This window comes from Anolis carolinensis, chromosome 1, assembly GCF_035594765.1.
Source record: "Anolis carolinensis isolate JA03-04 chromosome 1, rAnoCar3.1.pri, whole genome shotgun sequence".
NCBI lineage: Eukaryota > Metazoa > Chordata > Lepidosauria > Squamata > Dactyloidae > Anolis > Anolis carolinensis.
Window position 1 is genome coordinate 340877680 of NC_085841.1, and position 17717 is coordinate 340895396.

The 17717-nt window shown below is 36.9% G+C and overlaps 1 protein-coding gene across 5 annotated transcripts in view; it reads right to left on the minus strand.

Moving 5' to 3' along the window:
• Window positions 1-17717, minus strand: part of tc2n (tandem C2 domains, nuclear) — a 47313-nt gene that overhangs the window by 10399 nt on the left and 19197 nt on the right. For 3 of the 5 annotated variants that reach the window (XM_008112912.3, XM_062968151.1, XM_062968162.1), the window contains 7 exons: window positions 16038-16155; window positions 14781-15008; window positions 9655-9834; window positions 7872-7963; window positions 7087-7162; window positions 2618-2718; window positions 1114-1230 (listed from right to left, as the gene is read on the minus strand). In XM_008112912.3, the coding sequence (XP_008111119.1) occupies window positions 1114-1230; window positions 2618-2718; window positions 7087-7162; window positions 7872-7963; window positions 9655-9834; window positions 14781-15008; window positions 16038-16104 (861 nt within the window). In that variant the 5' untranslated portion in view covers window positions 16105-16155. The remainder of the gene's footprint in view (window positions 1-1113; window positions 1231-2617; window positions 2719-7086; window positions 7163-7871; window positions 7964-9654; window positions 9835-14780; window positions 15009-16037; window positions 16156-17717) is intronic. The other 2 variants (XM_062968158.1, XM_062968163.1) reach the window with 2 other exon arrangements.

The following is a 17717-nucleotide window of genomic DNA, read 5'->3' on the forward strand; positions in this document are numbered from 1 at the left end:
TCCTTCAATTGGGCGAAAAATGGAGGAGCCAACGATCACATCAAAGAAAAAATGCAAAGACTTTACCAGTGGCTGGACCTCCAAGATTAGTAGTAATGTACTGTGGTTGAGGAAGGAGGGAGAGGGAGGGAGGGAAAAATATAGGAAGATTTGGAAGGCAAATGTTAAAAATGTTAAAGAAAGGGATGATTGTGATTATAAAATTCAATAAAAAAGACAAAAAATAGAAAATGCTAAATCATTTTCTACTGTTAAAAGAAATGTGATGCTGCATATGCCTATCTTAATTGCCACTGGCTTTTTGTAGAAATAAATGCTGGACGAGCAATAGTATAAATATAAGACATTTGTAAAAACAATTCAAGCTGCTGTTGCCAATCAAGAAGGATCTTGGCTATCACTAAGACTCAAAGTAAGAAACGAAAGAAATACTAAATATACCTAACTGACTATGATACCCAGACTATTAACTGATGTAACATGTACTAACTTGTGTCCTTGGCTTAAGGGAAAATAAAATAAATGTCCTAGCAGCATGCTTTACAATACACTTTACTGCTTATGTGGGGGGTGGGGGTAGATAAAGCAGAATGCTGGGAAAACATGGAGGTTGACAGTTCTTCTGTCTTTGTAACTATTGTGTAATTGATTGTACAATGAGCAAGTCGTAATCATGTAAACAATAAGCAAATAAAGGTCCTGAATAAATATTTTAACCAAGAAGTTCTATGCATTATGTCAGTATTAACAGCACATGAACTCTGCCACAATAGATAGGTTAACAATCCTGAACAAGTAGTTATCAAAATGGTCCTTAGCAATGTCAAATGCTAAAAACAACAGATCATAACACTGATTTATTGTGGTGATTGAATAGCATTCCTACTGACAGACACTTCCATAGTCACACCTCTCCTGATAATTAGAAAATCTATGTTGCTTTAAAAAAAGGACTGCTGTTCCAGTTAAATATTAAAGAAAAAAACCCTTCATGTGCATTATTGTTTATCTGCCACTATACTACAGTGTTTAGGCGTATAAATATGCATATGCAATATCTTTGATATTTTAAAATAGAGTCATCAAAATATTAAATATGTAAGGATAACTTACACTGGAAGCTTCTCTTGCCAAACACCTAAAATGAACTGGCTTGGGCAGTGTAAGGACTCCCTTGATGGAAATGTAGGGTTTTTCTCCACAGCTAGAGGACCAGCTCAGATCTTTGCACTGTAATGTTAAAAATTGAAACTCTAGTTATTCTACTAACAACCAATTTATTTGTCTAATTTTTTCTTACAAAAATATAAAATATGAAGTACAGTAGAGTCTCACTTATCCAAGGTAAACGGGCCGACAGAACATTGGATAAGCGAAAATCTTGGATAATAAGGAGGGATTAAGAAAAAAGCCTATTAAACATAAAATTACATTATGATTTTACAAATTAAGCACCAAAACATGTTTTACAAGAAATGGACAGAAAAAAGCAGTTCAATACACAATAATGTTATGTAGTAATTACTGTATTCACGAATTTAGCACCAAAACATTGCAACATTTACTACAAAAACAATGACTACTAAAAGGCAGACTGCCTTGGATAATACAGAACCTTGGATAAGTGAAGCTTGGATAAGTGTGACTCTACTGTAACATGAAAAGTCCCTTTTGTTAATTCAATTATTACCAAAGCAGACATTACAGTGTCTCTAAGAGAGTGATAGCACACAGCACAGTTTTCATACAGCACTGTACCAGAACACACAAAGATACATGCTAGTCACCATTACATTAATGAATTACAATATAAAAGCTGTTACAGAATCTTATCCCATAATAAATTGGTTCAAAAGCACTGAAAATATTGCAAACCATGCTTATAGAGGATTCCAGGCTTAATTCCCGTTATTTCTAGTTTAAAAAATCTCATCTATCAGGGCTAGGAAAATTAATTTATATAAGTAATTCAGAACTAAGTTGTGCTTTCACCAGGAATAATTTCTTTAAATGTTTATATTTTTTACCACTAAAAAACATCTAGAATAATAATATAGTCTTATGTCTGTTCAGAAGTAAATCCTATTAAATCTAATGACTTTTGTTCCCCAAAAATTCTGTATGATATTAAAGCATAAAAAACTATTTTGCTGTGAGAGAACTGTGTGGATATATACACAGATGACTACTGTACATATAATGTTAAAAAAAAACAAAAAAGTAAGGAAAACTACAACAGACAGCGGAAACTATGAATACATTTTTTCTGTTTTATTTCACCAAATATAATTGTATGTTTTATATGTTTTATCAATTCTAACAGTAACAGTATCTGTTTCTCTGTTTGGAATGAGATGTGCACTGCAATGAATTTGGGCTGTTCTGCTATTAAAAGTGGGGAAAAGGAAAAGTAGAGAGGCAGCAAATTGCCTGTGGTCTCTATTTAGCAAGAAACTGGTTTGCACTGGCTTTTGCAGAAAGGACACTTCCCAGCTGATCTCACAGTAGCTCCTGCCTTTTGAGAATGGACTTTGGTTCTCAAGCTAAATCTCTGCCTGACACTGTTCCATCACCCAAGAAAGATTCATGTTACTTAAGTCTTCTTAGGCATACTCACTTGTAAGATTGTGATCCAGATTTGTTCCACAGGAAGAAGATAGCACAACTTCACATGAAGTCTGCCAAACTCTCTTTCATCACTTGACAATGTAATGGTATCTAGGGACAAATCCAACAATTCTTTTAGTTCCGTTTACAATTCATCACACACCTACTACTGCCAGAATTCATGTAACTATTATCTAAAAGGAAATGCATATTTTTGAATCCAGAAATGTTTTTGTCAACATTTCAACTATTTTTGATTAAATCTACACACACCATGAAAAAATTATTATTAACAAGATAATGGGTTGCTAAGTATTTTCCTGCCAGAACTCTCTAAGTACTGTACTAATAGGACCAAGCACATTAACCTTTTCAACACTACTGACCTTAGTTCCTAGTGTCAAAAAAAGGCTCTCCTTAAAAAGTGCAGGACGTCTGCCAGAAAACAGGTAGCAATTGTAAGAGAGTGATATCCTGCATTCTGATGAAGGAACGTTTTGTCAGCAGAGAACTGTGACAATCAAAGTAAGGAGTCCAATTCCGCACCCCCTAATGTCAGGATGTTTCCCCCCTTTCCCCCCTATTTTTTCTTGTGTTTCTTTAAAAAATATTGAATCAAAACAAAAAACTTTCTCTAAAGCATTAGTGAAAAAGCAGTAGGCTCCTATACTCTGAAAGATCAACCTTCAGCCCAGTCAACTTTACCTTGGTTTGAAGATGCAAGAATAAGAAAGCAAGGTAGGGATAATGTCACTCACAGCTTTCTCCACTTAAATTCTTAGGTTAGCCAGTATATTACTATGGGGATTGATCTTTCAAACACAGACACAAAGGCAACACACATTTTCAAACTTCAGGTGTTAAAGTGATATGTTGCAATGAAGTGCTTCTTTTGTTTTCTTGCAGCAAGGTCTTTCTCTCTCACACACACATATATCTTTTGTGAACTGAGGCACTGGAGAAGAGGACTTTCTAGGGAGGGAGTGTTGAGGAGATGTGTGGATGATCTTGCTTGAAGAAATAAATAGAGCAATAGCCGTTTTGTTTTAAAAAATAAAGGATATACTGAAGGAGAAACAGTAGGAGACTGCATGTAGATTGCACAAATGTAGAATTAAAGTTGGTTGTATGCATTCAGGCCTCATAGCTATTCACTTCATAAGGAAGGGTGGGATTTTTTAAACAAAAGATGGTGTTCAGTTGAGGAAGCTGTTAAGCAGTGTCATGAGGCAACATTACATGCTGTGATATAAATTATCATAAACAACCAACCTGAATGAGCCATCAATTTCAGTAGAGGAATAATTCTCTGATTGTTATCTTTGCAAGAGAGACTTGAGGAAATTGAAAATCAACTCTTCTTCCTAGTTACTGACCAATTCCATAATATTCTCCAAAATGTGGTTTCCTTATCACATATTCAGAACTCTTTATTTAATTTTCTTCCTAGTCCTCCAACTAACAACTGAACATCCAAATACTTCTTTTTGATGTGAACTTCCACATAAATTGAATATTGTCAACTACTTCTCTTGGAATCTCAAGAAGTCTAAACAGACTCTAATTTAAGAAGAATGGAGCACTCAGAAAAAGCATGTAGCACAGGCCTTCCTGGATTATTTATTTATTTACAGCATTTATATTCCGCCCTTCTCACCCCGAAGGGGACTCAGGGCGGATCAAATTACACATATAGGCAAACATTCAATGCCTTTTAACATAGAACAAAAACAGACAAACATAGGCTCCGAGCGGGCCTCGAACTCATGACCTCCTGGTCAGAGTGATTCTGTTATGGTTGAGCCTCATGGCTCTACTACTGGGAGACGTGGGCGTAAGACTCCTCGAGAGTCAGATACTCTCGAGGAGCGAGAAAGGAAGCGGCTGCGAGATATCTTTGCAGAACCATCTGACGAGGATTCTTTTGAGGGGTTTACTGAGAGAATGGAGGAAGAGATGGTTAGCTCGGAAGAGGATGACATGGAATGGACTCGTGTAAGGGAGGATTTGGGTGCCACTGGCAATGATAGTATGGAAGGCGATTGGGGACCTTCAGGATTAGACCCGTGGACAAGCTGGAGGGATGGGACGGGATCCACAGCTGGGGATGCTGTGGGGCGTAGTCAAAGGTGTTCCAGTTCTGATGAGGAAAGTGATGAGGAAACGCCCGGGCTAAGGAGAACAGCTGATAGCGATGAGGACTTGTAACTGGCATAAAATGGGGTTTGGGAGCAATAGCAAATTGCGTTGGGCAAGGTAATCTGGACGAACGCTTGGGATCTGTGTGGGAAGTTTTCCTGAAGACGGGTGTGATTCATTTGCTGACTACGTAAGTTATCCTGGACATTGGGCTCAGACGGCGGGAGGAATTGTGTGGGGTTTTGTTGTGCAACCTCTGCTTAATCTTAATAGCTTTGACCTTCCGTCGTCTTCTTGACGGACGCCATCTGCTTACTCTGGACTTACGGACTGACTGACTACGGCCTCGGATTCTCCTACCTGTGTCTATCGTTGGAACTGGTGAACTACAAACGTCTGCATCGGCCTTACGACCTTCGGAACGGATTGGGACTTCGCTGACTACTTCTGCCCTCGTCTGCTGTGTTTGTATCGGGAAATTGCCTGCTGTGTGGAGGAGTAACCTCTAAGTTACTCAAACATAGCTCTTGGCAGCAGAGAAGCATCTGCTGCCAATTAGTTGCATTCCTTTGAACTTTTTGTTCACCAGCTTCTGTTTGTTTATTCCCAGGCTGAAGCAAGCTGTTTTGATTTAACCCGGATTAAACTCCGGTTTAATCCGGTTTATCTTTTGAACGTTTTTCTTGTCTCTTTTTACTTTTAAGGCCAGTGTTTGCCTAGCCCTTGTCTTTTACGGGCATTTTTGGTTCTGTAACTCCAATAAACTTTGTTATCTTTTATCTTGTGGCGTTCTGTCTTTGACAGATTCATTGCAGCTGGTTGCAGCTGGCTTGCTCTCCCGCCTGCGCCACAGCCCGGGTTATACTGATTATACGGATTATATTGATTTAGTAACAGAGAAATTACATACTTGGACATGTTTCCATTTGTAGGACTGCTCTAACTGGGAAAATACAATGCCAAGAAAAAGCATTGAAAAATATCTTATTTATTCCCACTTAGTCTCCCAGGGCTCCCAATAGACAATATCATTTTCAGTGCAAATTCTTTTTAACATTCTTTATGAAAAATTATTTACCTGCCAGCTTTCCATTTACTGGATTTTTTAAAATTAAAGAATGCAAAGGTTATCTATAATTGATCTGAAACATCAAGGCCATAATAGTTTTGTGGAATCCTGAAAAAGGCAAAACAGATCAGAAGTTCCAAAAAGGCCAATCAAAGCAGCTTACTACCTGTATGTACTCAATGACTTTTGGAGAGTAACTGTCATATTTTCCTTCGGTTATTCCCTTGGGATATCTATCCTCTAGACTGTTCCACTATTTTATGTCCCTGCTCCCCATGGTTTTATTCATATGTCTTTCTCACCAAGTTTTAATTTAGTGTTCATGTGGCCTGCACTGGTTTTTATTGCTTTTTCTGAATTTTGGATTGTAATGTATGTTATTATTTATTGTATTGTTAAATTGTGTTATGATATGTTGTTTTATATTTTGTCATATTGTATGGTTTTGGGCATGGCCCCATGTAAGCCGCCCTGAGTCCCTGTTGGGGAGATGGTGGCGGGGTATAAATAAAGTTTATTATTATTATTATTATTATTATTATTATTATTATTATTAATGCGCCAGCAAATGTAATGCACGCCTCAGTTTTGAAGATGTGCCTTACCAAAAAAAAAGATTTGCTGTCAAAAAGGCTGTTGGAGAGCCTTGCCCCTTTTTCTGGCCTTCCCACCAGCTTTTTCCGCAGCTACCATCAGCTTCCAACCAGCCTTTTCACAGCCACCGCTGCCCCTCCCTCCTCTGTCCCCAGTTGGGATTTCATGTCCAACAGCACAGGCAGGTTTAGGTGTGTGATTCTAATGCAGCATCAAATCTAATGACTGCCTAAATTTTAGCGATGTAATTTAGCTAAAAAAGGTGAGCATTAGACTCAAGTAAATATGGTTAGTAGTTATTTCTGGAAAATCTGTACAAACACAAAGTAGGGACTAAAATGGCCCATCTCTTTAAAGGATTCCAAGGTGATTACTCCAAGTTTGAAGTCTCTCTTAGAAACTAAGGGCCATATGTCGGGGGTGCTTTGAATGCGATTTCCTGCTTCTTAGCAGGGGGTTGGACTAGATGGCCCATGAGGTCTCTTCCAACTCTACTATTCTATGATTCTATGATTAGCTATAACCTGGTGTTGTCAGAGGTATGGCTCTGAGATTCTGTATGTTATCCTGAGTACACATGATTTATGTTTTCAGTAATAAAATAAATAATTCTGTTATCATATACAATCCAATTTACTGTCAGACTTAAAGCAAGACAAGAAAATAGTGTTTATTACCTAAACTCCTGTTACTACCTTGTGAGTCCTTCATGGAGGAGGTGCTGCTTGGAACACTAGACACTGAATCGTATCGCTATAGGATAAAACAAAAATCTGATTAGTCAACAGGACCAAAAAAAATCAATGTAAGACCACCTATGCAAATTCACCTGGTGTACCACTCACCTGGGAGGCAGCATTGTGTAGTGGATTAAATGTTGGACAAGGACACTGGGAGATAAGGAATTGAATACCTGAGAAAATTCAGGGGCATTTTGGTATCCATGGTAAATACTGGGCAGTCTGACTCAGACTGATCCATTTCTCATACATATTTAATTATCTGCTTAATAGCCAATAGGAGAGGTGGCCAACATTTATACATTTTAGGCATTTCAGAAAATGTTGGATGTACTCAGGCTATGATCAGATGGTGTAAGTTTTAGAACAAAAATAAGCCTTCTTTTTCCCCAGTGCACATCACAGGCTTTCTAATGACAAAATGTTTATCCTAGTTACGTACGGGCATTAAATGCCAAATGCTAAATATTTTACATTTTGCTAACATAGCCAAGTTTGAAAAGCATTTGGAACCAGTGGAGCAGGACTTTTAAAAGAGCCAAAATAATGTATATAGTAATTCATCGCCTACAAAATAATTCTTAAAATAGAGTGGCCTTTTAAGCAATTTAAGTATTAGATTAATGTTGCAAAAGAAAAACCACAGATTCCTTTCTGAACAGCCTTCCTGTCTCTTTGTGGGGAAAGTGAGGAAAAATAAGCAAAATGAATGAGAAACTCACCTGGATAAAATGGTGAGGAGGACTTGTAAGATCAAACATAGAATGGCTAAAAGAAGATGAGCCTGGCAATGTGCTGCTCCGCAAATCACAAACTATAAAGAGAAATAGAAAAGGGAGCACTTTTTGAAATCTCAAAAACAGCAAAGAAAGTTGCACATGTAGTGGTCTTCAAATGGTTAAGGAGGAAAAAAGTAAAGACCGCATTCAGAAACAGAAGAAAAAATAGAATCCCATCCTAAAAATGAATGGGTGCATTTCAGGCATATTCAGTGAGCTATGAGTATGTTGCACATCACAATCTTTCTTCACCAGCTCCATTAAACTAAATGCAAACCATTCCCTTCCCACTGATATATATCCACAGAAAAAATATTTCTGCTGAGCATATTAAGACTTTTTCATGTTTCCACATTTTTTCATTTTCTCTAAGCAATATTACTAAATCACATAAGAAAATTCAGTGCAGTCTTGTGGTACCTACCGTATATACCCAAATATAAGCTGAGTTTTTCAATCCTTTTTTAGGGCTGAAAAAGCCCCCCGCGGCTTATACTCGAGTGAGGTTCCTAGCCAGCTTATATTTAGGTCGGCTTATACTTGAGTACATAGGTAATCAGAGTTGGACAGTCTTATCTTAAATTACAATATTATGTAAATATTCAAAAACATTTAACCTACTGATGCACCAATGTAATTTTATTGGTATCTATTTTTATTTTTGAAATTTACTAGTAGCTGCTGCATTTCCCACCCTAGTCTTATACTGGAGTCAATAAGTTTTCCCTTTTTTTGTGGTAAAATTAGGTGACTTGGCTTAGATTTGGGTCGGCTTATACTCGAGTTTATATAGTATGTTAAAATTCGTATTTGTTGATTCATTGACGGTTTTTAAGTGTTAGTCCCTTTAAAAAAGACAATGTGAATAAATCCAAAACTTTCCAAATTGTTCAAGTGTAGCTTCCATTTCTATTAACCAAGTTAGTCATCACAGACACCCTTCTTTCTCTCTAGTTCAAACAAGTATCAACCAGCTTTTGACTTCAAAGAAACTCTATATACCTAAACAATGACATATACTGTATTTGTTCAATCCCTTTTGAGTTAGAATAACTGTCCGTTTAGTTAACTTTAAAGTTAGAGTACAATATGTCTGATATAAAGTGCATACATAAAAATATGCTGCCAAAGAAAAGCAAAATGGAAATGTGTTATTTATTTAATATCTTGCTTAGTCCAAGACATTTGTCAACCTTAAATGCTACTCCCATCCAACCATGTCAAGGTGCATAATACTCAAAGCTAATGATCTATTTTGGCACATGAGGCATAAAATCTCAACAAAATCCTCTCCCTATTCCTGGCACTAAAAATAGAATTAAAAATTAAATGAGTATTCATTGCCTTTTCATAACCCTAGCTGGGACATCTACCTTACTCCACCTAATGGCACAGTTGGTACTTTTTATATCTTGTCTACTAAAGACGACTTCAGGGACACAGAAGCCAGGGATCACCATTTTGTATCAGGAGTTCTTTACATTTTTTTTTTTAAAAAAAGCTCAAACAGGGAAACCAAAAAACTTCATAGGGATTCTGAAACTAACTTCTTTACGTTCAAGAGTAGCACTATATTCTGGATAACAGATTATTCTATCTAGAAGTAGTAATTTTGTTTGTGTTTTGAAATATATTACAACTGTTCACTTCTGACACGATAAATAAAAAATCTGGAGGCAGTGAAGAGGGATGTCAAAAAGTGTGTAGTGTTACAGCTTATTTTTACCTGACCCATACAGTCTCCTATTGTCCATTTTTTCTGGGCAACATCGTACCAACTCTGGAGAAAGTGGTGGCGGCTGGTGGTGCATATAGAATGGGTTATACACCACATCAACAAGAGGTCTCTGTTGGTATGCACTGGAAAGTTCTGTTTTTCGATCACCAAAAGATGCTACAGCAGAACCTGTGAAGCATTATTTATATAAGACCATTCAGCATTTACTAAAGTATTGTGTAATGTGTGTGCAAAAGGTCATCATACACAGTCAAAAAGCAAATGTTTCCTTTTCCTGGATTGCACGTCTGTGTAAAGGTTAGCAGCTGCTTTGGAAAATTTTCTGCAAAACTAAAAGGGTTTCCTGGATCAAAATACTTCCCTTGGGTATTTATATGAAAAAATATAATATTCTTCTTATGATAAAAGAAACAGCAATAACTAACACTTTGCATTTGCATTACTTGGTATACTTACACACATTTGCAGAATCAATAATAATATTAAAACTATTTTATTTCTTAGAGTTACAAGAAATCATTGTGCTCAAAACAATGAAAAAACATGTTCAGAACATAAAATTGAGCTGATTCATGACAAGAAAGTATGCAGACTGAAAAATGATTGGCAAAGAAATTAATAGAATGTTAAATCTCCAAATAATAATAGCCAACAGAAATGTATTCCATGCAAGGATACCAGGAGTATATAATGTGCAAAAGGAAAAGGTGGTTGATAAATTATTAGCATGTGTTCAAATTGTTTTAGTGAGGAGTTAGAAAGATAAAACAAAGTGGACTTTGACAAACTGGTATAATTATATAGTTAATATGTTAAATGTGGAAATAACAAATTGTAAATTGAATAACATAGATAAAAAAAGAAAATGTTATAATAATTAAGAGCATGTGAGATCCAGTTAGGAATTACTTAGAGAATGTATTAAGATGTGGAGTAGAAAACTTAGATTATGACTGATATTTAAAATGTAATTTCTGTAGTTTATTGTACAAAGTGTATGTCCAGGAGAAAGGGTGGAGGGCAGGAGTGGGATAGGAAAAAAAGTTTAAAAAGTATACAGATAATCTAGTGATTTACACATGAACAGAAACACAAAATGTATTCACTATGTGCATGTATATGTGTACTGTTTCATTATTCAGGCAGATGCCACTAGGGGGCGCTAGAGAGAGAAGGACAGTCCATTTTATCTGAGAGGAATTAAAAGGAGGAAAATCATTTCCTCCGTTTTCCCTGGTTATTTCCCCTCCCCGTTCCCCATATCATAAACGAAGATTGTTTCCTCAATGGGGACATGTGGGAGAATAACAGGAAAACAGGGGGAAATTGTTTTACTCCTTCAACCCAGCCTCCACCCCCATAAAATAGAATATCCTTTTCTCTCTAGCACCCCCTACTGGTTTACGCCTGGATAATGGAATAGTACAATATATGTATATTCACGCATTTGGAATGACACACAAAAATGTTTACTATGTGCATGTCAGAATGTATCTTATTGCCATTTCAACACTTTATAATTTGGGCCAAAGAGACCACTTTTAAATGAAACTTTGTCCACAATTATTAGCTATAGAAAAATTTCTCACATGATCTTATCATTTTTGGTAAATTAGTTTTCAAAAACATGGCTTGTAGCATATAACCAGATGAAAAGAAGTTTGAAGGTGGCACCCTGATCAGGAGCTAGGACTTGATGACAATAAGATTCCAGAACTTTTGCTTTGCAGTATTGTTTAAAAAAAAAAAATCTCACAGCAATGTCTAGCTCAGTGGTTCTCAACCTGTGGGTCCCCAGGTGTTTTGGCCTACAATTCCCAGAAATCCCAACCAGTTTACCAGCTGTTACTATTTCTGGGAGTTGAAGGGCAAACATCTGGGGACCCACAGGTTGAGAACCATTGGTCTAAAACAAGGGAAGGGAACCATTGGCCTGCAATTGTTCATAACCTTGTATTTGAAATATCTGAGGATGTCCCCCAAACTTCTCCCCCAAAGCCCTATCTTGATGGATTTTTGCATCTTACAGCAAAATATTGGAGAAATAAGAGCAATTCCAAGTATGCTACAAACTATAAATCATAACATTTTTATATATAATTTTTTTTCAATCTGCTCTTTTAATTCCAGAACTGTTACATCTTTAATAGTTAGTGTTACATGGTTAAAGGCGAGCATTTCTAGAACCACAACATAATGGATTGTTTGGTTTTTAAGACTGCAAGATCAAGAATGCTTTACAAATTAAATATCTTGGCTTAGAAAGCATTTGTTGAGCTAAGAGTACTTGAAGAGCATACATTTCACAATAAGATATTGTTCTCTCATCCAAGACACCCAGAGGAAAAATGAGAAGTCTACAGCCAACAACAGCTTCAAAAGAGGGACAAAAGGACATATTGTCATAGAAACGTTATTTGCCTAAAATAAGACCTTAGCTTTACCTTGCCATCCAAGATTAAGAAGTGGAAATAACAGTTGGAATACAAACAATTGTCTAAGTTGCCTGAATGATTTAAGTGTTCTTGAAATAAAATCAAGTTCTGATTGGCTTCTGCTTTCAGTGAAGAGAAGCAGAAACTGAAAAAACTAAAGTCAATCCTAGTAAAAACCAGGACCTTTCATTCTGGGATAAATGGTTACCCAAAGAGCAATACAGTATACAAAACATTGTGACTTGGCCTTTCAAGCCCTGTTTAATATCTAGCCTTGGTACTTTATCACCAGCCCCGTCCCTGGAGTATATTGCACAAGCCATGGCCTGCCTTTTAGCTTTGACCATATGTTCTGGGCTCGGCTACTGGTATCAGTTGCTGCTGAGTTTATGTTTTGAATGATGGTTTATATGTTTTTATGTGTTATGCTTTGTAATGTGCATGTATTTTATGATGTTGTATTTTAATTTTTGTTCCACTGGGCTTGGTTCCCATGTAAGCTGCCCCGAGTCCTTTCGAGGAGATGGGGCAGGATTTAAGAATAAAGTTATTATATTATTATACAGTGTTTGCATATAGTTTTGAGAACTGTATATGTAGCATGGTAATTACCTGAAACCACAGAGTGACACATGATCTGACATAGTAAGCAAGAATCAATGGTTTCTAAGTGTGACAGAGAGGTTTTAGGCTTGCATATTGCAATTTTTCCCCTCAAGAGCCTATGGTGTTCTAGAACTTGGTGCAAAATGTATGAATTTAGAATTTTAAAAATCTGAGCCTAAGAATTTGTTTCAGCCTCTGAACTGAAGACATAATACTTTCACATACATGCACAATGCTGCTGGTTATTCCTCACTTTCCACACGTCAGCACTGTAATTTAGAGATGTCATTTTGCTGCTGCTACTGTAAAACAACTGGGAATCAGAAATGTGCTCCACCTTGAGGCAAATCACCCTGCAATCTATCAGGATTTCTAGGTACTCCTTTTACTTATCTCCAATTTAAACAAGATGGGCAATGATTATTAGTATGAAAGGAAGAGCTGGGCAAACCTGGTTGGTGCCAGCCAATCACAGCTCAGGGAATGCTGTGAAGGAGGCCTACAGAACAGAAATTATACAAAACTGAAATTTGCCTCTGACACAAGGCAGATATGGAAAAGATAGCTTAGACTTTGAGTCATGATAGCTAAAATGGTAGCGAACTGCATTAATTCTACACTATAGATGGGGAACGAAGACTCTATGCCCCAGAGTCTAGTCTAGTATCAATCTTTTCATTAGGTATGTCTACACTGCATAATTTTTAAGAGTTTGACACCATTTTAACTATCATGGTTCAACATTTTGAAATCATGGAAGTTATAGTTTTACAAGGTCTTTCTTGTTCTCTCGAGTACTCGGTATTGAACCTGGGCAATTAAACTGCGTTAATTCTACTGTGTGGATTAGGCCTGCATAACCTGTGGCCCTCCAGGTGTTTGGGACTCCAACTCTCAGAAGCTTTTGCCAGTTTGTCCAATGGTTAGGTATTCTGAGAGCTCAAGTCCAAAACATCAGGAGGGCCACAGGTTATCCAGGTCTGGTGCTGATATACAGATAGAGATAGGAAAAGCTGAAGTAAAGACAGAATAGTCAGTCAGAGCAAAGCTGAGAACGATTAACTTGTTCAGGTGTTAACATGTTATGTAAATTTGTCTTAATGGATGAGAACACAGAAGTTTAGGCTACTCTGACAACCATCATGTCAGACTACACAGAGATGCCACTGAAATCCACAAGCACATGCACATTTCAACAGAAAGCAGAAAACCATGAAAATGAACAAAATGTGGTTACCAGTATTTAAAAAACTCTAAAATCAGGACAGTAAATAAAAAACACCACTCAGAAACAGGACAACTCCATGAGCTTGTTTGGAGGTTCTAGCAGGGGAGTGCAGCTATCGTATACCTGGGATCTAAGTCTGAAGACTTCGATACAATTCTAGATAGCCAACAATAAAGTGGCTATCAACAGAGGATCCCTCCAGGCAACAAAGCCCAGGCTACCACTATGCAGATACCCTCTCTGATTGGCTTTGCAGCTTCATAGCTACTCAAGGCTATTCAAACTTGCTAATTGCAACCTTCACGCTTGCTTTAACAGACAAGTGTTCTTTATTCCACCCTGGACATTCCACTGATATATATACACTTCACTTGCATCACTGCCAACAGAACCTCTGAAGATGCCAGCCACAGATGCAGGCGAAATGTCAGGAGAGACTGCTATTGGAACATGGTCATACAGCCTGAAATACTCACAGCAATCCAGTGATTCTGGCCATGCAAGCCTTTGACAACACATCAAACTTCTACTTGTTTGATTTTTTTTTACAATTGTGCCTAGCTCTCCCTATTAAAATTTTGATACAGTCTGGTCAGGCTTATTATAGTGAACCCATACAACAACACATCTATTGCCTAAGACTTTGTTGGGCCAGCCTGGAGAGGGGACCTGTCACATACATTTGGCAAAGGCTGCTAACTTAAGATCACAATTCTTTATCAAATACCTTGGAAACAGTATATGATATAATCCCCATCATTTAAACAAGCTTCTACAAATTTATCTAAAGACAGTCTACCAAAACACTGCTTTAATGTCATAATGTTCTCTTCAATTGTTTTTACCTTGAATTCCTCCACGGTATGAATGACCAAGGTTCTTGGGCTGGACGTAAGCAAGTTTGAATTGAGGGACCACAAAGGGTACTTCTTGGCCAGCTGGAGGGAGCTTGGAAAGAAGATAATCTTCTGAACAGCCAACCTGCCGTTTCACCGACACAGAAGACAAAGGCGGTTTCTCCACAATATTTGATTTGTATTTGTCTGTAACCTCAGACTCCTTCTCCAGAGAAGCTGTTATTTAACATAAAAAGCATGGCAAGCACATTCATTCTTCAGTGAACAGCCTGAAATGGGCTTTTGTATTTTAATAGGATGAGAATAGGTTTTTCCATCCTGCTGATTGTATCCGGGGCAAGTGAACAATGGAGAGTACCGTAAGTGTCCTGAGAGCAATTGGTCTGAAATCCAGATCTGCTTTGTTTGTTTTTTACCACATACGACTTTGGAAAAAATTTAGAAGGTGCCTATTAAAATGTGATTAAAAGTTTTCAGGAGATGAATACTAAATATTAACTCGGTCACCAATATGAACTATTATAGAATGTAAAAGGCATCTAACCCTAGTATGAATAAATAATCTTCATAATTTTGGGCAAGGAAACATAACTGGTTTCACAGAAGTCCCTGTTTTTCTCTCACATACTTACAGAATGCATTGTGACAGACAGACATTCCATGGTTATTCACAAGTCAAGTGGAGAACAAAATACATATTACAGGTAATTATTGATTTCTGTTGAGAAGCCTAACAGGAAGACTCATCTCTAAAATATATTCATGGCTATTGTTGTTATTTATATCCATCTTTTTTCTCAGGATTGAGAGCCCAGTTTAAAACACAGTTTAAAGAGTGAGATGGATTAAAACTAACATGGGAAAATGAATTAAAACAGCACAATTACAGATTCAGAGTGGTCTCAGACCTGAAATTTCCACACCTTTAAACTGCTGTAATTAATCAAGAAAATTAAATAAATTTTTTATTGAGATGGCATTTCACGCCTGTTGGGTTCAACCAGGGTAACCGCTTCCCACCCAATCTCCACAATATGCTGGAGTGTTTCTGGAGAAAAACAAATTATCTATTTGTACATAAACATTATTTGGCTATTACAGATATTACTGTAATATCACAACTGGATTTCTCAAATTTCATACTAATTTAATATTATGAAATGAGAAACAGCAAAAAATGCTTAGACAAATGCTCACATTTATTTTAATTAACAGCATGTAGCATTTAACATTAACTTAACTCACCATCATTCTTTTCTTTCCCAATATACAGACAGCCTCTGCAGCAGTTCTTTATGAATTCCTTTGCCATTACTGCTTTGAACACAAGATGGAATACATAGAGCTGAGGCAGATATCAGCCCTGAAAATAAAACACTGGATCAGACATGAAGTAAATTAGATGAGACATTCACTTTCTTTATTTTTTACATTCTCCCATTCGGTATATAGTTGGTGCAGTGTAAAGAAGAGCAATGTTCTGATATAAAACACCGATATTAATTGACTGCACTAGGAGCAGTGCAAGGACCACCCTAATTATCTTATTTAAATGAAAACACTTAATACATATTTTAAAAATATTAAGCAAGTTCATAAATACAAAGTAACACTATAGTCAAGTAAATAATAATTACTAAGCTTGACCCATCTCATTCTGAGACACTTTTTAAAGATCTTACAATATTTTCTAAATGCCATTAGTAACACATTTTGTCAGAAGTTCTAAGGGAGGCCATTCCACAGTAGGGGGGCTGTCACAGGAATGTTTTTAAAGAGTCCTTTCTTATTCCGAATTCATGTACATCAGGCATGGGCAAACTTTGGCCCTCCAGGTGTTTTGGACTTCAACTCACACAATTCCTAAATACCTGGAGGGCCAACGTTTCCCATGCCTGATGTACATGATAATAAAAATTTTGACTGACAAGGGAAAGAAAGTATCAGCAAACAGTCCCATAGGCATGCAGATATCTGTCTTTAATATTACACCTTTTTCCAATTCTACATGGCCATTCTACATCAGTCCTCAGTAAATATTATCTTCCATATCCAACTCTATAAAGAATTCCAATCTTGAAAACTGCTTTCACTTATTGCCAGTATACAACTGCTTTCACTTATTGCCAGTTAGACATATGGAATAAAAAACCCATAGCGTGAACTGAGCCTTTCCAGAAGTTAATGAAAGATAAGTTTAAAGATACAGTAGAGTCTCACTTATCCAACACTCACTTATCCAACGTTCTGGATTATCCAACACATTTTTGTAGTCAATGTTTTCAAAACATTGTGATATTTTGGTGCTAAATTTGTAAATACAGTAATTACTACATAGCATTACTGTGTATTGAACTACTTTTTTGGTCAAATTTGTTGTATAACATGATGTTTTGGTGCTTAATTTGTAAAATCATAACCTAATTTGATGTTTAATAGGCTTTTCCTTAATCCCTCCTTATTATCCAACATATTCACTTATCCAATGTTCTGCCGGCCCGTTTATGTTGGATAAGTGAGACTCTACTGTATATTTGAACACACACAATTTATGTAATAGTAGAGTGCAGCAAGACTAGTTTTGAGGCTTTAACATCTGACAAGTTGCTTGGTCACTCCAACGGCCAGACCCCAGCAGCCGACTGTTCTGTTACATTTAGATATATCTTTGCTGCCACCAAACAAAGTTTATGTGTCTTTGCCCATACCAGTCACTCTTCCCTGTCCCTCTGGTCCACTGACCAATGGAGTCAGTACACAAAGCCCCTCAAAAATGGAGGGAAACGCCAACTCAGAGTGTTGGCTAATATGCAGACAGGCCACCTCCTTATGTAGATGCACAGAAAGACACACTGAATACTGGTGGTGAAGTAAAATCAGTTTTGTGAAGTTTATTTGAACAAGAACAAGAAGGTTGCATATTGG